This window comes from Zosterops lateralis (genome assembly GCF_965231275.1).
Source record: "Zosterops lateralis genome assembly, chromosome: 7".
Classification (NCBI taxonomy): domain Eukaryota; kingdom Metazoa; phylum Chordata; class Aves; order Passeriformes; family Zosteropidae; genus Zosterops; species Zosterops lateralis.
This window is the reverse complement of record NC_139767.1, coordinates 29,065,608-29,084,689: the sequence shown is the minus strand read 5'-3', so window position 1 is coordinate 29,084,689 and position 19,082 is coordinate 29,065,608. Positions and strand designations below refer to the sequence as shown.

The following is a 19,082-nucleotide window of genomic DNA, read 5'->3' as shown; positions in this document are numbered from 1 at the left end:
GGGACTTTCCCAAGGCCACCTGTCACCCTCCTGCTCAGTGTTACTCTGCCTGGGTTAGAAATCAAGACAAAATAGGGGTCAATCCTGCACCTCTGGGTGCTGAGCTGCACCACCCTCCCCTCGGGCATTTGCACCCCTGGGTGTGGGTATTTTCTTCCACCTCAGGTAATATGGTTTTTCACAGAATAAGAAAATAGCTGGATTTGATTGGAACTGCAGGTTAGCAATTGCTGCCCTTTGGCAAGTCCTCTGGACCCATTTTAGAAGAAAGTTTAGAGAAAATCACTGGATCAAGCAAGGGGGGACCTGGGGACTGGAGGAGCACAAAGGCACTGCTGACCTAAGAGTTGTGTAGGGGCTTTCCCCTGACCTCCTGGACTTCCTTTGGAGTCTTTGTAGCAGACCCTGGGAAGGCTTGGAAACACCTGATAGAAGCTGCAGTTATGTAAGCAGCCCTAAATATTGTCCTATTTGGATGCTTCTCTCCAATGTTAATTACTTGAGAGTAACTAAAAGTTCCCAGCTGCACTCCTGGGCTGTTTGTATTGCTTTTTGCAATCCTTTCTAATAGGTGACAGCAGAAATGAGCTGGCAGAGTTGTTCAACGGGAACTGAGGTCTGGGTACTGGGAGAGTAGGAGAGCATCTCCCCCTGGATGCCCTGCTGCTGGGTGGATAGGCCCAGGAGCACACCTGGACCCCACCAGCTTTTTGCTGATTTCAGATAAAACCACATCCAAGAGAAACTTTTCTCCAAGGCTGCCTGAAATGTGCGGCTCTGAAAGGCTGGGCGTTGTTTTCAGTTTTGTGAGGGATTCTGATTTTTATTTTGTCAGGCTGGAGATGATTTAAATAGTCCCAGTCCTCCTTTTTTGGAAGTTCATCTGTTTACACGACGCGTTCCAAGAAATTTGTGTTCGTATCCATCTGATGTGCCGTCGTCGGTTTCTTGGCTGGACCCTGCTGCTGGATGCTGGAATGAAAATCTCTCATTTTTCAAATAGCATTGGGACCTTGTAGTGAGAAAAATGCAGCTGGAAGCCTCTGTCTTTGTCCCAGGGCCCTGTATCCAAGCTTGTCCTTGAGGGACCCCTGGAGATCACTCCATAAGGATCTGTCAGGAGCCTCTCCCTCCTTATGTCTCTCCTGTCCTCTGCCATGCTGGAGTTTCAGCAATAAGTGAGGTTTATTCAGCCCCACACTGCTTTTGGCTGAACAGCTGAAGGAGGGGCTGGAATGGCTGCAAGCATCTTCTCTGCATTATTTCATGTCATATTAGTCCCTCAGCCCTGGAGCTGAAGAGGGGTGTCTCTATTGTTGTAGTGCAGAAATAAGTAGGAATCAACTGTTGAAAATCCAGTAAGTTTTGGGCATGTGACTTGTTCCCTTTGGCACTTTTTTGGGAAAAAAAAAGGCATTCTAACAAACAAGCTCTTTGCAAAAGGGTGCATTGTGTTCCCGGCTATTCCTGAGTGCCGCCCTGCACAAGGCTGCTTTGTGCACCACACATGGGCCTTGCAGCAAGGGCTGGAGCTCTGGGATGGGTGTTGGGAGACTCCTGGTCATCCTTTGGGAGTGGACCACTGCCTGCACCTTGCTGTCTGTGCCTGACTGCCTGTGGTGGGCACAGAGTGCATTTTCACCAGCTCTCGTGAAGTTTCTCCCACCTCCCTTATTCTCCACACACTGTGTAGGGATGTGCAGCATCTCACCCAGGGAAGAGGGAGCCACCCAGCCTGTCTTCAGCTTCACATCTTTACTGGGCCCTCTCTGGATTGATGGGTTTGTCCTGCTTCCCTCAGTGCCAGTTCCTTGTCCTTTCTTCAGTCTTTTGCACAGCTCCTTTGAGGTAATACATGTGCATACAATAATAGGGATGGATGGCAATGGGCTGTTCCTGCAGCAAACCAAGTGCTTTGCCTTGCTCTCTTGTGGCCAGGGTTGGGAACAGGTGCTGCTGCTGTGGCTGGACTGAAAACACAGGGTTAGGTTTTTTGTTTCAGTGCTCTGCGAGCAAATTCAAATCCTCATAAAATTTCCTTTTTTGGTTGATCCTTTTGAAAGGCTCAAGGCTCAGTGCAGGCTCCTTCCAAGTAGAGTCATCACAAAGGACACCAGCTTCTTGTCATCACCTAGTTGTTAGACACCAGCAAGTCAAAACAAAGCCCCTGCTGTGAGATTGATGTATTCCCCTCCACTTCCTCTTTGTCCCTTTTCACCCCCCAGGATTTTGGCAGCACAAAGTCCATCACGTCCCGGTGCGACTTCCTGCAGAACCTGATTGCCAACGGCTGTGCCGGTGCCATCGAGAACCCCAGCAGCAGCATCAGCGTGGTGCAGAACATCCCCCTGAGCAGCAAAGGCTCTGGCACGACCCACCTGGATGTCACACAGATCACACCTCAGAAGGTCGCTCTGAATCTGCGTCCTGGTGAGTCCCCAGCGGCTCTGTGGGGTGTGCGGGGAGGGAGAAAGGGTGGCCAGGACATGCCAAGAGCATGGTGTGGCTCATGGCCTTGTAGCCCACTAAAGCTGGACTGCTGGCCCTCTGCATACCTCTGAACTTTGGGAGTGCATCACAAACAGGTTTGGGGCTGGGGCACGTGTCATCTGTGAGAGGCAAAGTCAGTCAAAACCCACCCACAATTCCTACCAATAATGGTCTTAACGTCTCCATGTGTTTAAAAGGAACCTGCTCAGCTTAAAAATGGAATTGGTGCATGGAAGGAGTTAAAATAACTTTGGTTCCTCCACTAAGCTGACAGGGCATGATTCTAAACTGAGACAGCTCCTTCTATAAATTGGAAACAAACCCACATATCTGTTTTCTGTCAGTATGCAAAAGAGCTAGGGGATCAAGGCAGAAGATAGAGATTTGAACTTGTGACTCAGGCCTTGGACTGTAGCCAGGTCCCTCTTTCATTCTCCTGAGCCATCACTTTTCTTCAATCTCTTCCTTTTAATTAAAAATTAGAAGGGAATGGCTCATCTGAGCCATGCGAGCATGCTTGTTATCAAAAGTTTTTGCATGGTGGGGGGAGGCTTTAATGTGGGTTTAGAATTCTTGCAAAAATTTGGCAGCTGACATTTCTGAAGAAGGGAAAGAAAGCTCTTTATTGCAAAGATAAGCAAATATAAAAGCTTGATTCATTATAAGTGATTGGTGTGGGTTTCTAAGGCTTACAGTTTTGTGACAGCTCTCACGAGCATAGAGAAAAGAGAAATATTGATGTTTTGCCCAGGAAAAACAGGGACTTGAGCTGGTGCTTATGCTACCAGTGCTCCCCCAGAGCCTACCAGTTGCTGTAGGAGTTTTTGTTTTAGTTGTGTAAGTTAGAAGTTGTAATGTTTTTCAGTTAACTTCCTCAGCTGTCGTTGTTCAGACTTCAAATCTAAGTGCTAAAGAGGGAGCAAAAGGGAGTTGTTATTACTGCTGTTTCTTGAGGCAATTCCTGACAGAAAGGGCTGGCTCAGCTTCCACATTCCACCTCCACGTGCAGTACCTGTAGCTCAGCAAATTCTGCTTTCCCAATCCCTGACAGTTTTGCCCATTCCATGTCTACTGCTCCAGTCAGTGGTGGGGTGTGGGGATTCCTGTGGGATCTGTGCTCTTGGAAACCTTGGGCTGCACAGGGCTGATGTGCTGCTTCTGTCCATCCTTGTGGGGACCACACTCATGGCCATCCTCAGTTCTTTGTGATGGAGGTGCCCTCCAGGTCTGGGCTGAGCTGCAGGAATCACCCTGAGGACCCCACAGCAATGCCCACTCTGAGCCCATGAACTGCTCTCCATGTGCTCCTCTGGCAGAGCATCAGAGTCATTGCAGGAGGGACCAACCTAGATGTTTGTAATAGTAACTCCCATTTTTGTTCTCTTTTTGATGTTGGGCAGCACTTCACCTTCAGGCCGATGACTTCCTAAACCCTTGCATTAGCAGGCCCAGTTTAAATTATCCGTTAGTCCTTCAGCTTGGGAGAACAGGTTTCACCCTGTGAAACCAAGACAAGAAGGAGACAATGTTGATTTAATTTTGGGCATGAGGGGTGTACTGTTTCAAAGATGAATTCATGTGGAGGTCTGTGGCAATGGTGATCTTTTATTCTTAGACTGCTAAGCAGAAGCAGAAGGGAGTGGATTGTCAATTGTTTGCTGTTCCCACCCAGGCAGTTTGATCTCATCATCCTGTGGCAGAAGTCACATCCCCAAATCTGTGTCCTCAGCTAAACTCCAAAGGCCTTAAATTGGTGTCCTTACAGGGTAGCTTTTGGATTGACCATTTAGTTTTTATAATACTGCTTTTTAATCTTGTCCAGCTATAAAGCAGTGTGTCCCAGTTAAATGAAATAGAAATAGTGTAAAAGGACTTAAAAGATGAATAGATGCAAGCTGTGTTTCCCATCAAGCCATAAGCCTCATCAAGCAGGAATAAGCTGCGTAAGCATGATTGTCAAGTTTATGTTCGTAAATTGACCAAAATCAAATTTTCCAGTTTCTGCACTGCCTCTGCATGATGGTATCCAAGAAAAATTTCTGAATTAAGCTCTGAGTTTAAAACTTTTCAGTAAAAACCCTAAGGAGAGGTTGGTGGCAACAGTACATGAGGAAGGAGGGGGCTGGATTATCCCTAGAAGTGCGAGAGTAATACTGTCCAGAGAGAATAATAAATTCTTTTGCACTTACATCTACATACATTAGTGATATTTTCTCTGACATAATTGGTTTGTGCAGTTAGGAATGAAAGAAGAACCAGCCACAGGATCCTGTTGGTTTTGGTGCTTCTCAGGGACTAATAAATTCGTAACTATTAAGAGAAGCACGTTTGATCACAGCATCCCAAATACCCTTTCTGGCAGGAAGAACAGTGTTTTTGAAATGAAAATGTTGCAAAATACAGAGGACACATCCCCTTTTCCAGTGGGGAAATTATGTAGGAATGAAAAACATGGGCATGGAAAAGAATTTTCCCAGATTTAAACACATTTTTGCAGCACTGAATTAAAGTCAAGCTTGCAATCAGTCTTTTACCCTGCAATCAGTGCTAAAAGGTTTTGTGCTACATGAGTTATGTTCTTCTTTGTTCCCCCAAAAAATGCATACTAGGTACAATGTGAGGCTCACCTGGAGCACCTGCTGTGCTCCACATCCTAGCCCTGTTCTGGGAAAGTCTGCTCCTGCTGGACAAGGAAGCTGGGGAGAGTAAGGAGGAATATTTATGACATGAGCTTCTTGCTTCCTGCAGCTGGGTGCTATCTTCATGTGCATGTTTGTGCCTCCTGCAGCCCTGCCTTTTCCAGATGGCATTGAGGCAGATTGCAGGGAAATGCCGAAAGAGAAGCAGAGTGTTGTTTGAGGAGCTCTAGCTTGGTGCAGCCTGACCTCAGGTGCCAAGCAGGGCTCTGCCAGCCAGGCTGCAGAGCCCTTTGTGCTGTGCATTGCCAGAATGACAGTTTTGGGATGCTGCTGCTGCTGTTGGGCTGGAAGTAAGTGGGAGCAGCTGTGCTGCTGTGCACAAGGAGGAGAACAATAAAGTGGTTAGGGAAATGTTTTCACAATACTAAAAAATGTGAGTTCCATTTCTGGGGAAGAAGAGGGTAAGCCACAAATGTTTTGCAGAACCTGCTGCTGCCCCAAATTCAGCCTTGCCCATGGAGGGCTAGGAGAGGGCAGAACTGGGAGATTGGTTTTGAAAGGATGCAATTCCCTGGGACTGAGATCCCAGTGAACTGGAAAAGGGGCTAAGGTGGAAGCTGGGAACAAGGGATCTCCAAACCAGCCTGGCTTGTGAGGTTGGAGTTTGCAGTTTTTGTTTAGGCCCCTCCCTTAGCAAAGTGAAAGACAAACTTTTACCACCTGCTGTCTGGCTCCAAGGTCCATCTGGTGTGAAGTTGAGTTCATTTAGAAGCCACTTCAGCTTTTTTGAGGTGTAGATGTTACCTGTGGTGGCCTTCCCTGGCACCCCTTCCAGAGGGCATCTCTAGTGAAACCAGAGCGGCAAAGGAGAAAGTCAGGGACAGGCTTTCCTTTGCTTCTCTTCACATCTGCACAGCCTGTGACTCAGCCCTGTCAGCTCCTTTCCCTTGTGTTCTTCACTTCAGGAAGTTTCACCTCTGCCTCAGTGATTCCTTGGGTGACCCTAACAACTTTCTTTTTCACTTTCCTTTTGCCCTGAGTTCTCCAGCTCCTTTTTTGGGGGAAGCTCCTTTTCAAAGGTGTTTCTTCTGTGTTTGCTTCACATTGACTTCCCTGCACAGCTCAGAGGACATTTTGCATTCACCTCATGCTGGCTATTATTTCCTTCCTCTTCATTCTCCTGCTCTACCTCCTTCTCTCTTTTGTGCAGGACTTCTTGGACTGCTCCTGGTTTGCTTTAAGAATATACTCAACTAAGTGTGGGCAGGGTCCCTGTTTCAGTAGTCCATGAAATATCTGTTTAGGGTTCACTCAGCTTTTCTTTCCTGTTTTCTAGGAAAACATCCTGAACTGCACACAGGGCAACAGTGTTTTTCATGTGTCCTTCCCTTAGATGTTCTCTCAGATGAGATGGAAAAACCCTTTCTGATACCTCCAAAGAGCTAAAGTAGAGACATGCACTCCATGTCTTTTTCTTGCCAGCCAGTATACTACATGGCTTAAGAGGACCCAAAGTCAATCCCTGTTTGCCTGTTAGTCTCCTAAGGGCTGTATTTGGAAAACTTATTGCCCTCACCTTTTTCTTTGGAAAAGTGATCTGTCTGCTCTGCAGGGGAACAAAAAAACCCTGTGTGATCTGGGTTTTTCTGTGTGCTGTGAGTTTCCTTTTCACCGTGCCCAGCCTTTGTGTGTGTGCAGGTGACCGGACGTCGTTCCGAGTTCAGGTGCGGCAGGTGGAGGATTATCCCGTGGACCTCTACTACCTGATGGATCTCTCCCTGTCCATGAACGACGACCTGGATAACATCCGCAACCTGGGGACCAAGCTGGCTGAGGAGATGCGAAAGCTCACCAGCAATTTCCGGCTGGGATTTGGCTCCTTCGTGGACAAAAACATTTCTCCTTTCTCCTACACAGCACCAAGATACCAAAACAATCCCTGCATTGGGTAAGTGGTGGGTGCACCCTGAAGAGGCAAGGCCTTGTGCTTGCACAGAGCCTGTCTGCAGTCTTCACCTGCCTTTTTTGCTTTAAATAATGAACCACACTTCAGCCCCGGCTTTTGGGAATGATGATTAGCCATGGCTGTCACTGTGATACTTGAGCAATTCAAAATAGGACAGCTTCTCATTTTGCTGTGGTTGTTGGGAGATCTCTGCATCTAGACATGGGAAATTGTTGTACCAGGGAGCCTGAAGCTATTTTTAAGTACCTGAAAAGGATGCAGACATAGCAGGCTTTTTTACAGCCATTAAGGAAAAGGAGCCAGACCCAGAAATTCCTGATTTCTGTCCTAGCTCTGAGTCATAGTTTGGCATTGAGTAAATCAATTAAACTTTTTAGTCTGCATTTTACAGATAAGGAGACCAAGGCAATGTAAATCCTCCTGAACAAAAGTATTTGGAGGAACTGCGTTTTGTGACGGTCTTTAGTGCTGATTAATGAGTTTTTGTTGAGTGTTTTTAAGGTGGCAGGCAGGTTTTTTCATCTTTATTGCTGTGGAAGGAAGGCAAACTGGCAGTTACAAAAGACACAAATGATGTGGCTTACTTTGCCTTCATCCCTTTATTTCCTTTTTTTTTTTTTTTTTTTTGCTTCTGTCTTTGCAAGGGTCTTTTTGTTTGCCTTTTAACCACCAGAGTCAGGATCAAGTCCATTGAATTGAGGATTATGCCATAGTGAAATTGGGTGTAGGGAAGGGTGTCCAGGCTCAGATGGGTTTGGGTGTTGGAACTGAAGGATGAATACAGCATCAATGCTCTCCTGGGAGAGTGTCACCACTGACACCTTTGTATTCACCTCATCCATCAGTGGATGCTTCCTAGTCATGTAAGGGCAGTGAGGAGAACCCTTTCATTTGAGCCATTTGTGGATACTTACACTGTAAGATCACCTCATGCATGGATGCCAAGCTCTGTGCATGCTCTGAGAGGCAGATAAGGACAGCTTGCATCAGCTGTGAGTTTCTAGGCCAGCTTTTGGCAGTGACCAAGCATTGGCATCTCACTGCACATTGCTTGTTGACCAGACAAAAATTATCTGTATTCTCTTTTCACGAGTTCTGTCCAGAGTGGAAAGTCAGATGAATTTTAACAATGAAAACTCTTGCTTTAATCGTGAGGCAAAAGTGACCACACTGAGCCAGGAAGGTGTCTCTGCCTCAATAGCATTGCACTCTTCATAGTGATTCTCCCAGAAATCTGGCATAGCCTCTGAAGGATCCTCTGTCATCTCTGTAATCCTTAGTCTCTGACACCTGCCCTCAGGCTGGGGACAGGCTCCAGCTGGAGAAGTCTTGGAGACTTTGTTTGGCTGGTGTGTGATTTAATTGGAGTGACTTGGCTTTTGCCAAGTAAAACATGCAGGAGATGGGTGCAAAGGGAGGAGAGGATGGAACTGGACAACTCAGCAGTAAGGCATACCTGAAACTTCCAATGATCTTTTATCAAGAATATCCACAGCTGTCATTTCAGCTTTTCCCACCATGATCTGGCAGTCTGCGTATTCCTTTGGCTTTACCCAGCTGGTTGCTTTTCTTTCTGTGGGTTGCTTTAAGCCAGCCTGGTCTTGGGAAAACATTTATGAAGGATTGTCCACAGCATCTCATCTGGTAGGTGGTCCCTTCCAGTTGCCCTGTGTCTCCTCTTCATCCAAACCAGGGGTGCTGGCTCCCCGCTCTCTGATGAAATCTCCTTCCCCAGCCTGCTCTGTGTGGGGGCTCTGGCTGCTGCCATGTGTCACTGGTGCAGTGAGGTGGGTTGTCAGGTGTGGTTTTGTTTGTAGCTATTTCTGGTGTCAAAACAAACTGTTCAGGATCTAAGAAAAGCTGCAAGTAAACACAAGCTGCAATGGGTGCTTTTTGCTCCTGGTCCAGGTTCTCCCTCCTCTTCCTTATGGTGGTGACTGCCTTGCAGGTCTGGGTGGGGTGCAGTCCTGTTTCCCTTGTCTCCTTCATCACCTCTGCTCCTGACTCAGCATCCTGATGGGCTAAGGGCAGCTTGCTGAGACCCTGCAGTGCAGAGGTTTCAGGCATGGCAAACTCCTTGCCTTGCCGTGGGTGTGAGCATGATGCAAGTCTGGACATGGATCATGGATTAAAAGCGATGGCTCTAATTGCCAGCCAAGCCCAGGGCAATGAGATCTGCCCCATAGTTAGGTGTGTGTGGCTGTGTGGATGGAAATCCCTGCTCTGGAGTCGCTTGTGAGGGATTTGAGTTCTCAGTGATGGTAAATTTTAAATACTCCTTTGTGTAAGAAGCCTCTTGCAACTTACCCTTGGTGGGTCATATGTCAGTAGAGGCTTTTAATTGTACTCTGAGTTATATGCTTAAGATAAGAGTGAATTAGTGCCAGGCCAACTCCTTTTTAAATACATTTCTTCTTAACCCTTCCCATCCCTCTCTCCTGCACACACTCACTGATTTCCCATGCCACAGGAGCTTCTTTGCTGAGCTCTTCAGATGAGCACCAAAACTGCCTTCTCATGGTTTTGCATGGTTTTCCTGGTAGCCTGCCAAATCATTTCTCTGCCTTAGGGTGCCCATCCTAACTTTCTGCTCCGGTGGCACCCTGGGAAGCAGAGATGGTGTTTGCTCACCAGCTCCCAGGGAGAGTGGGAGGAAGCTTGAGCTGATGTTGGTTATTATTCTGTCTCATACTGGGCAATTGCCAGGTGCCTTGTGATGTGCAGTAGGTGTAGGGTGGCTTGTACTGGCAAGAAAACTGGATGACACAGTGAAAATCCATTCTGCAGAAGAGAGGAAAGTGATGCTCCTGTCTTTTGACACCAACCCACTGGCTCTGCAGGCATGGGACACAGCTCCCATGGCCCTCCTGGGCTCCTGGGGAGGGTTGATCTGCCAGAACACAGCCTCTCCATCACTGTGTTGCATCCTTGACTGCAGATTCCTAGTGTGAAAGCCACTTGATGAGTGCTGAAACTGCAGATCTGCATGGCCCAGGGTGGGCTGGTGCTCACTGTCTCCACTCACACTGTACATGGAGAGAGATGTTCAAGTCCTAGTGGGATCTCTGGAAACTTCAGCTTCTAAAAGTCCCTGAGGGGAAACAAAATGATATGGCCTTTACTGTATAGTTTTGTAGAAAAACAGCCAGAAATTGAAGTGTCCAAAATATGAAACATTGTGAAAGTATTCCAACCCTCTGAACAGAATTTTGCAGACCAACCTGGTAGAGCTGGGAGCTTCTACAGTTCTTGGCTGTGGGTGTGGTTCCTTCCACTGAGCTGACCACTCCTCTGCTGTTCCCACAGTTATAAGCTGTTCCCCAGCTGTGTCCCATCCTTTGGCTTCCGCCACCTCCTGTCCCTGACGGATAAAGTTGACCGTTTCAATGAAGAAGTCCAGAAACAGAAGGTTTCCCGGAACAGAGATGCTCCAGAGGGCGGTTTTGATGCCATTTTACAGGCTGCTGTGTGCAAGGTGAGTTTATCTGATTTCTGGAGGTTTATTCTGCTCTGTTGTTGAGCAAGCTTCAGTTTGCCATTTCTTGGATGTAACTGATAATTTTTTTCTTGGAGAAACTGAAAAATGCTTTTAAAAGTAGAGGTTTTCGTTTTTACGTGTTTTTGTAGCTAAACAGGCAAAGGAAAAGAGGTTAATTCTTTTTCTAGTTTAAGGGAATAAAACGGAGCTTTTGCAAATGCAAATTTAGGACTGAGATTTCATTACACAGTTAGACCTTTGGTGCTGAGCACCCAGGAGAGAATCCTTTAAGATTCACATACACTTGTGTGCAGCAGCACTGCACGTCAGCTCAGTGTGTTTTTCAAGGGTGTGTCAAACATATCTTGCAGCAGTTGACCCATGTTGAGGGTTGCAGCTGGTTTCTACTGCTCATACTTTCTCTCTTCGTGTGTGGGGGGTTGATCTCCCCTCTGGGTGCTGATAGCCTTTTCTCCCTCTTTATCAGCAGAACTGGAGCAGAGTTCATTAGCTTGGTGCCATTATTGCCATGTCCTTAGAGTTTTTGGAGATGCTTGAAGATCTTTCTGGAACAAGTAGTTGGGTTGCTTCATATCCCTTTGTCATGAATTAAAGTGTTTGCTCTACTCTGACATGAGTCTGAGCTTCCCTGCTCACCAGGAATGGCTCCATTTTCTATTTTCCCTATTGCTGCAATTTGGTTTGTGTTTGCTTCAGCCTTGTGTAGTCCTTTTGGTTGGGCATGTTTTCTTCTGGGTCTGAATTATGAGAGCTGGGAGATAGGGATGGTCTGTGGCAGCAATGGGATGCAGACATGTGGACAACCAGATCTTTCCTAGCCTGGGTTGGCTTCACTGTGCTTCATGATCTTGGCAGGACTGAACCTGCCCCACTGGGGCATCTTCCCATGGATATTGTTGTTGGCATAGCTGCAGTGCTGCTCCCAATAATTGCCTGGATATAAAGGTGCTTCTCAGTTTTGGAGAAGTGGCTTCCATGGTTAGAGCAGGGATGGCTCAGGATGGTGACTCAGTTGTGCCATTCATTATGTGGGTTATTGCACTCCCTTCCATGATGTTATTGCAAAAACAGGCAAATATTTCCCTGTGGTGCAGCAGTACTTCAGTGTGTATCACAAGGGCCCATTTCTGAAGTGTTGGTGGAAGGCAGGAGACCTGCAAGGTATTTCCTCTATATTTGTGCCAGTCTCAGACTGTTGGTAAGGAAAAAATCTTTACTTGTCCTTCTTGAATGCACAGCCCTTCTAAATGTAGAAGATTAATTTAAATGCTGGTACCACCTAAATTCAGGAATGAGCATCATCTAGGAAGAGTTAGCAAAGGTCAGCATGTGCACTGTTGGCATGATGTGGCAGGTGATGACAGTGAATTTCTGCAGGCACAGCAGTTAATTAATTACGGGAGCTTGGGTGTGGGAAAGGAAGTCCACGGGACTGGTGTGCAAGGCAGGAGAACTGGCTGTGCTGTGACTTGTGCTGCATTGGCAGTCCCTTGCTCTGGACAGAGAAGCTGCCTCTCATCACAGTCATGAGCAGCAAAGAGTCTGTCTGTCCAAAGTTAAAAAAAGCAAAATTTCAGGGCAGCTGATGGACATTAGGATGCTTGGTGTCCCATAGTCAAAATGGGAACTTATTGCTTAATTTCCCTTGTGGTCCCTAAGCGATGGCCCAGACTGGTCAGCGGCTGTGGGCTGTGGTGAGGCTCAACACCACTGGGATGGGTGAGGGTTGCAGACATCTGGGATGGCAGTGAAGTGCAGCTTTGCTGATGAGGATGGTCTTGGCATGCAGATTTTCAGCCTGTAGTGACTAATGGAGTATCATGGGGATGAAAACCTGAGAACTGTTCCTGTTAACTCAGGAACTATTCCAACCCCCTGCCCCCCATGCATGAAGAGCCACATATGGGTATCTTGGTGACTTCTGGGGTGGGTTTCCTCATCACTGTGGCACCCCATTGCATCTCACTGGCGTGCTCCAGCTTTTTCCAGGGCAGTTATCACCTTAGAGAGTGCCCTGCCTTGGGGAAATGCAGCGTGTTGCCCATGAAGAACTTTGCTCAGCTTTAAGGGGAGAGCTGGTCATGGCATAGCATAGCCTCACTGTCTCCAGGCCATGGTGTCTAAACAAGGTCTTCTCCTCCCCTTCTGAGGTGTCAGAAACAATACCTCCTGTGTTGACTAGATGTTTTTACCCTGTAATGCATAGCAAGCATTTCTTCTGCATGAGCTGCCTAAGGGCTCTGTAAGCTCTCGAGTCATTTTTTGGCCTGGTTTTCCACCCAAGGAATGGGGAAAGTTTGTACAGCTAATAGAGACTAAGGAGCAGGCCTAGGGTTTGGCTCCTTTCTGAAAGATGAAGATATGGTAAATGTTATTCTCGAGGCAATGAAAGAGCCAGAGACAATAAGCCTTTATTCTGATGCTATAACAGTATGCCAGGAATATTAACCAGCCTTCCGTAATTACATTTTCCATTTGCAGTACTTTGATTTCTTGCTACTCTCTAAGTGCAAGCTTCATATGGCTTGGTGGTATGTGTAAGTTTCAGATCTTATATGCTAAGATGCAGTGAGGAGATAATGCTAGTTTGGAAAAATAAAGCATCTTTTGGAAGGGTTTTGATTGGTGCTAGTTCGACACTGGTATGTGGAGATGGCCAAGGCATCTGGGAGACATTGAGGTGCTCTTCAGAGCAATACCAAATAAAGGAGGTTTTGGCTTTTGATCCCCAAGGCATACTTGCCTTGCACCTGTATCTGTTTCTTGCTTCCAAGAAGGTCTGCACCTGAGAAACTGGTGAGGTTTTAGACAAATTGATGAAGCCAGGGGAGTCTCCTGGCAATTGAGTCTTGGCATTTGAATGGCTTTTATTCAGTGTCCAAAGTATAAATGTAGGTATTTATTCAGGCATGGAAATGCAGGCTTTGCGGCTTTTTCAATAGTATTTGGAGAGCTGTGCTGAGGCAGCTGTGGCAGTTTTGCCAGTCACTATTGGCTGTATGGAGTCAGAAGCTGTTTTTTTGGGGTACAGAAGGCAACTGCAGCTGGTTGTAGGAGTAGGAGCAGGATCCATAGCACCCCAGCACTGTGGAAACATGTTATTCTGCTTTGGGTCTAGTCCCACCCCTGTTTTTAAAATCCTTCTTATCCCATAAGGATCAAAAACCAGATGAGGGGGCAGTCATCAGTGCAGGGCTTTTTGTTCAGCAATCCCAGTCCAATAAAAATAAATGAAATTCTCCTTGGTTATTTGCTTTAAGCAAAGCAGAGTGCTGCTCTGGGTTTCTCAGTGGAAACTGCATGCTGAAGAGCTGTATTTTCCAGTGCCTAGAAGCCACTGGCAGAGGCAGTGTGAGATGCTCCTTGGCATGCCAGCCTCCTAGGGGGGCTTTTTTCATAGGTCTACCACTTTTTTTTGGTGTGGGATCAGCACAGGTTCAGCCAGCCCATCCAAGGCACCCTGGTCTGATGCTCTGAGGCATCACATACTTTTGGTCCCTGGATATTGGCACTGAGACTGTGGGTGCTCACTGCTTTTAGGAGTGAGATCCTGAACTGAGCAGCCACAGCAGTTTTGATATTGGCTATGAGGGAAATTGTGTCAAAGTCATGGAGAGTTTGTCTGCAAAGGAATGCTTAACCCATAATTTAAAGGTGGGCTTAGCAGGCAGGTGACCAGCACCAGCACCCCTGAAGTGACTTTGTAACTGCTGCTTGAATGCAGCTCCTTTTCTTTGTGTGCAGCACATTTCTAAGGAAATGAGACTCGGATTAATCCTTCTAATCTCTTTGGGAGTTTCTTGGCCTTAATCATTTAAAAAGAAATCAGCTTTGGATACTCAAAGAAAAGTGAATTGGATGGGCTTCTGTCCGGTGGCTGAGTAGACTGAAAACTGCCTCTTGCATTATTAGAGCTGTAATCACTTTTGGGTTGAGTTCTTAAGAAGTTACATTTTGGCATGAAGTTTTAGCCTTTTGTCCAGTGGGGTAACTTCAGTGGAATGGATCCTGCTTCCTAGAGCAAAAAAGTCCTTATTGCTTCCTGAGCTGGACTGTAAAGTCCCGGTGCATAGTAAAGGATGTGTGTTGCCAAAAATTTCTTCCTATGGCCTTATAGGCATTGTGGGGGTCTTTAAAACATCAATAAAGAAAATAAACCTTCTGTAATTGGGAGGAAAAAGGACTCTACTCTGGAATAGTGTCCCTGAAGGAAGAGTTATATTTATCGGAAAGATCAGCAGGCTTTGGGCTATGACTCACATCTGGAGGCGAAAATTGCGCTGGCACATGTGATTCTGCACCCTTCTGCCTTCTCTGCTCTCCTGCCCTGCCCACGTCAGTGCTTTCCATAGGAAGGGCCAGCACCTTCCTGTAAACAGGGCAGAATTGGGGTTTTGCTGAATAAGCTGAGCAGTAGCTCTGGAGGAGCTGGGTATTTCCATCTGCACGGTGCTCCCATCAGACCTTCTGCTAGCTTTTTCTATCTTGAGCCTTCCCAAAGGATTTGTGTGGTGGTGCTCTGAGGCAGGGTCTGGAAGGAAGGAGATGCTGGAAGTGTGTGGGCAGGGAAGGTGTGGGGCTGTGTCTTTGCTGGCAGATGGTCAGTGTGGCCATCCCAAGGGGAAGCTCCAGATGATGGGACTTTGTGCCTTCAGTCTGTGCCATGGCAGGATCTCCCTGCTGTGGTCAGCAGCAAGACCCCTGCCCACCCAGCTTGGGTGTGACCTGGCAGCAGGAGCAGACACTGAGCAGAGGGGGATTTGCTGCAGTGCTGTGGTTTGCAAAAACTTCCTTTGGGCACCTCTGTTTCTTTCCAATTCCATTGCAACAAAGTGCTCCAGTGTGCAGTTATAGGCACAGATCTGCTTCTTGGGCTGATGAAAACTTGGAAACCTGGGGAAGCTCCATGGGAGGGAAATGTTTGTAATCTAGATCTTATCACTTTACTTGAAAAAAAATCTGTCCTTGCATCTCTCTTCATACAAAGACAGTGATAATGTCTGGTCCTTGCACAGAGGGACCGGGAAGAGGTCAGAGGACACTTGATGTGCTGTGCTCAACACCTCAGTGCTTTCATAGGGACCACTACAGCATGTCTTGACATTACCATGTTTTTAAATAGGCAGAGCAGAACTGTGCAGAGTGGTTGTGTGGGATTAGTGCCAGCAGCAATACCAAAGGTCCCTGCTCTGCTCTGGCTGTGTGTACTCCTGCCCTCTTGTGCTGTGCAGGGGGATGGAGCTGTTTGGGGCATGTGTAGAATTGTACAATGAAATAGGAGATGCACCATGGCTTCCAGGAGATGTGTGCAGAAGGGGATCAGGGCAGAGTGCCAGGGCATGAATGTGAGTGCACCAAAGCCAGTCCCCTCAGGCAGGGACCTCACTTTGTCCATCACAGCTCAGAAACAGCCTTTATGAGCGGGCAGTAATGAAAATGCTGAGCGGGGTTATTGCAGCTCTTGCTGTTGCTTTGGCCACTCCACAGAGCTGAGGAAACAAGGTCAGATTAAACGTGTGTGGAGGAAGTTGGCAGGTCTCCTTTGGCTATAAAACCAGCTGAAATTCTTACTCTTGGATCTGGGTAGAGAAGGTCTGGTGGACAGTCCGCATACCTCCTCATGCCTTTTAAATTAAGTATGTTGGAAGAGATGCTGGGAAATGCTGGATGGGCTCCTGACATTTTGTTTTCTTACCAGGGATGGGTGGACAGGAGCATGGTACTCTCCTAATTAATGCTAATGGGTCTGCTGCTGGCCAGGCACGTGGCTGGGACCATGTGCAGGGTGAGGGGTGAAGCGTGGGCTTGGCAGGGGCAGGCTGCTGTCTCACAGGGTTTGCTGTCCCCCAGGAGAAGATTGGCTGGCGTAAGGAGGCGTCTCACCTGCTGGTGTTCACCACGGATGATGTGCCCCACATAGCCCTGGATGGAAAGCTGGGGGGGCTGGTGCAGCCCCACGATGGCCAGTGCCACCTGAACGAAGCCAACGAGTACAGCGCGTCCAGCCAGCTGGTGAGTGGGGCACAGGGCCCAGCCTTAGAGACTCCGAGGGCTGCTGGACCTCTCTGGAGACCAGCCAGACCCTACTCCAGCAGCTTTTGGCAAATGCAGGGCCTGGTTTAACCCAGATTCTGCAATTTGCAAATAAAATTTGCTCTTCGCTTGGACATTCCCCCCATAGTGAATGCTTGTGTGATGTTCAAAAATGAGTTGGTGACTTAGTGAGTTCCTTCAAAGCTCATTTCAAGGGATGGAAAAGTAACTTGGTGTCCTGAAGAGCATTACATTTTGCCTGCAAAGTGTAGAGGAAACACAGAATATGTCATCCCTTTTCTAAAATATGTCAGAGGAGAGTGGAGTCTGAGGACTCTTTCTGAGGAGGGTGTGTCTACCTTGATGTGGCCGCTCCAGTAAGTACAACAGAGTACTCCTTTTATTTTGTTTATTCTCTATAGCCTTTGAGCACAACACCAACATGAGTGTTAGTAATAAACAGACAAACTAGCCCTTTTTAAAAATCTAACTTGGTGGAGGAAAATCCTGGGATGAATGAGCACTCACCTGCCACTTTATTATCCCATCCCTCTGCAGAATGGTGCTTTATTCAGCAGATCACATACACTAATTATGATTTTTGTTCCTGAATGTCACCCTGTGAGGGGAGGGGAATCTGGGTGGCTGTGTTAAGGTCAGAAAGTGGGCTCTACAGTGGAACCCCTTGTGCAATCCTACCAAGTGTATGTACATGTAAAGGAGCACAGTCCCTGAACTGACTCCCTTATGTGGAGTTAATGCTGGGGAGCTGGCATGGAGATCCTGCCTTGGTGTTTCCATGTTTGATTCTCAGAGGTTCTCAGTCAGCCCTCCAGTCTTCAAGTAAATGAGATGATTTTTTCCAAGGACAGCACTTCAAAAGCAGGCAGGAGTTTTAAACTCAAGCTGGTCTCCTGAAACTGAGCTCTGGTTCCTTATTTTGCTGCTAGAGCAGTGTCTCCCTGCCACCCTCTCTGCCTGGGAAATCTGCAGAATTAAAGAGCTTATAGTAATCTCTTTATGGTCCCAGTATGCAGAAATAACAGGCAATGGATGTTTCTGCTTTGGGAGAAAAAAAAAATTAATACATTTCCACTTTCTGCAGTTTTAGATCTCCCTGCCTCCCACCCCTTGAGGTAGCAGCCATTTACTACATGTGCATCTGCTGATGGCAAAATAGAAAGGGGAAAGAAATAAACCCAGTGTTTTGGGTATTGCTGTGGCTAGTGGTGTTGTCAGTCATGCATTCTAGTGAGGCGTGCAATAGAAATATTTAACAGATTTTTGCTATTTCAGTTGGGATTGTGCTGGTACATCAGGGACTTCATCCCATAACAAAACATGCTATGTGTCTGGAATGAATTTTGCTGTTGGAAAGAGAAGAGCAATGAAATTAGTCTTTGTTTCTGTGTTACCCACCAATCTTTCTGCACTTTTTTTCCCCCCAGGATTATCCTTCCCTGGCACTTCTTGGGGAGAAACTTGCTGAAAACAACATCCACCTGATTTTCGCTGTCACAAAAAGTCATTACATCCTGTACAAGGTAAGTGCTGCCGAATTGCCTGGGCTGGGGGGAGACTGAAATGCCTCTGGAGGCCCTGGGGAGTGGAGGCAGCTGCAAACATGTGTGTGCAGTGGTAAACACATGTGTGCAGTGATAAGGGTGCATGCATGTGGCCACAGGCTGTCCAGTGGTGCAGGCAGGCAAGGCTCAGCCCTGCTAGGCCTTTCAGCAGAAAGCATTAAAGCTTCTTAGAGCAAACAGATATATATGTGTGTTAGTGAGCATGTGAAGAGCTAAAATAGACTCCATGTTAATCTGGATGTTCGGACTGCTGCCAGCGTGCAGCGTGCCAGAGAGCAGAAACCTGCTCGGCCCATTCTGCAGTGACTTAATCCCATTACCTAATCATGCTCAGCCTTTCTGCCCAGCTGTGTTTTTCCATCACTGAGTCCAGGGCCCTGACGTGCCACATACAATTTGAACTCTCCTGGCATTCCTGCTCTCCCCTCCAAAAGGAAAGTTGACCCAGGGCACAAAGACCAACCTGTGTCTGGAGCTGCCTTGCAGGGTTTCACTGCCCTGTGGATGCAGGGGTGGTGTTTCAGGCGGGGTTGCTTTTGGAAACCTCTGCTGAGGCCCTCGAGGCTGGAGCAGGAACAAACAGCAGCCATGTTGCTGCAGTCGGGATGCTGCTGTTCGCCCATGGGGAGTGGGAGGGCTGAGCTGGTTCTCCACCCCCTCTCCTGGGGATGCTCAGGGCTGTGGGGGAAGTCTGGACAGCCGCCCCTCCCTCCCTGCAGTGCCAGCTTTCCTGAGTGCACAGCTGCTGGGCCTTGCCCCCTCCTACGGCAGAGCCAGGTATGTTTGTCCTTGTCTCATGGCCATGAGCTTTGTTTAATATTTGACATGCTTCATTAGCAATGCTTTACTTTTGAAAGCTCCATGTTAAT

General features: G+C 47.3%; 1 protein-coding gene across 1 annotated transcript in view; it reads left to right on the top strand.

The window, feature by feature from the left end:
- The window catches only part of ITGB5 (integrin subunit beta 5), a gene marked incomplete at its 5' end in the record, with an annotated part of 58,910 nt that overhangs the window by 8,948 nt on the left and 30,880 nt on the right, over positions 1-19,082 (top strand). The window contains 5 exons of the mRNA XM_083865786.1: positions 2,226-2,430; positions 6,828-7,077; positions 10,402-10,570; positions 16,445-16,606; positions 18,076-18,171. Coding sequence (XP_083721912.1) covers positions 2,226-2,430; positions 6,828-7,077; positions 10,402-10,570; positions 16,445-16,606; positions 18,076-18,171 — 882 coding nt within the window. The remainder of the gene's footprint in view (positions 1-2,225; positions 2,431-6,827; positions 7,078-10,401; positions 10,571-16,444; positions 16,607-18,075; positions 18,172-19,082) is intronic.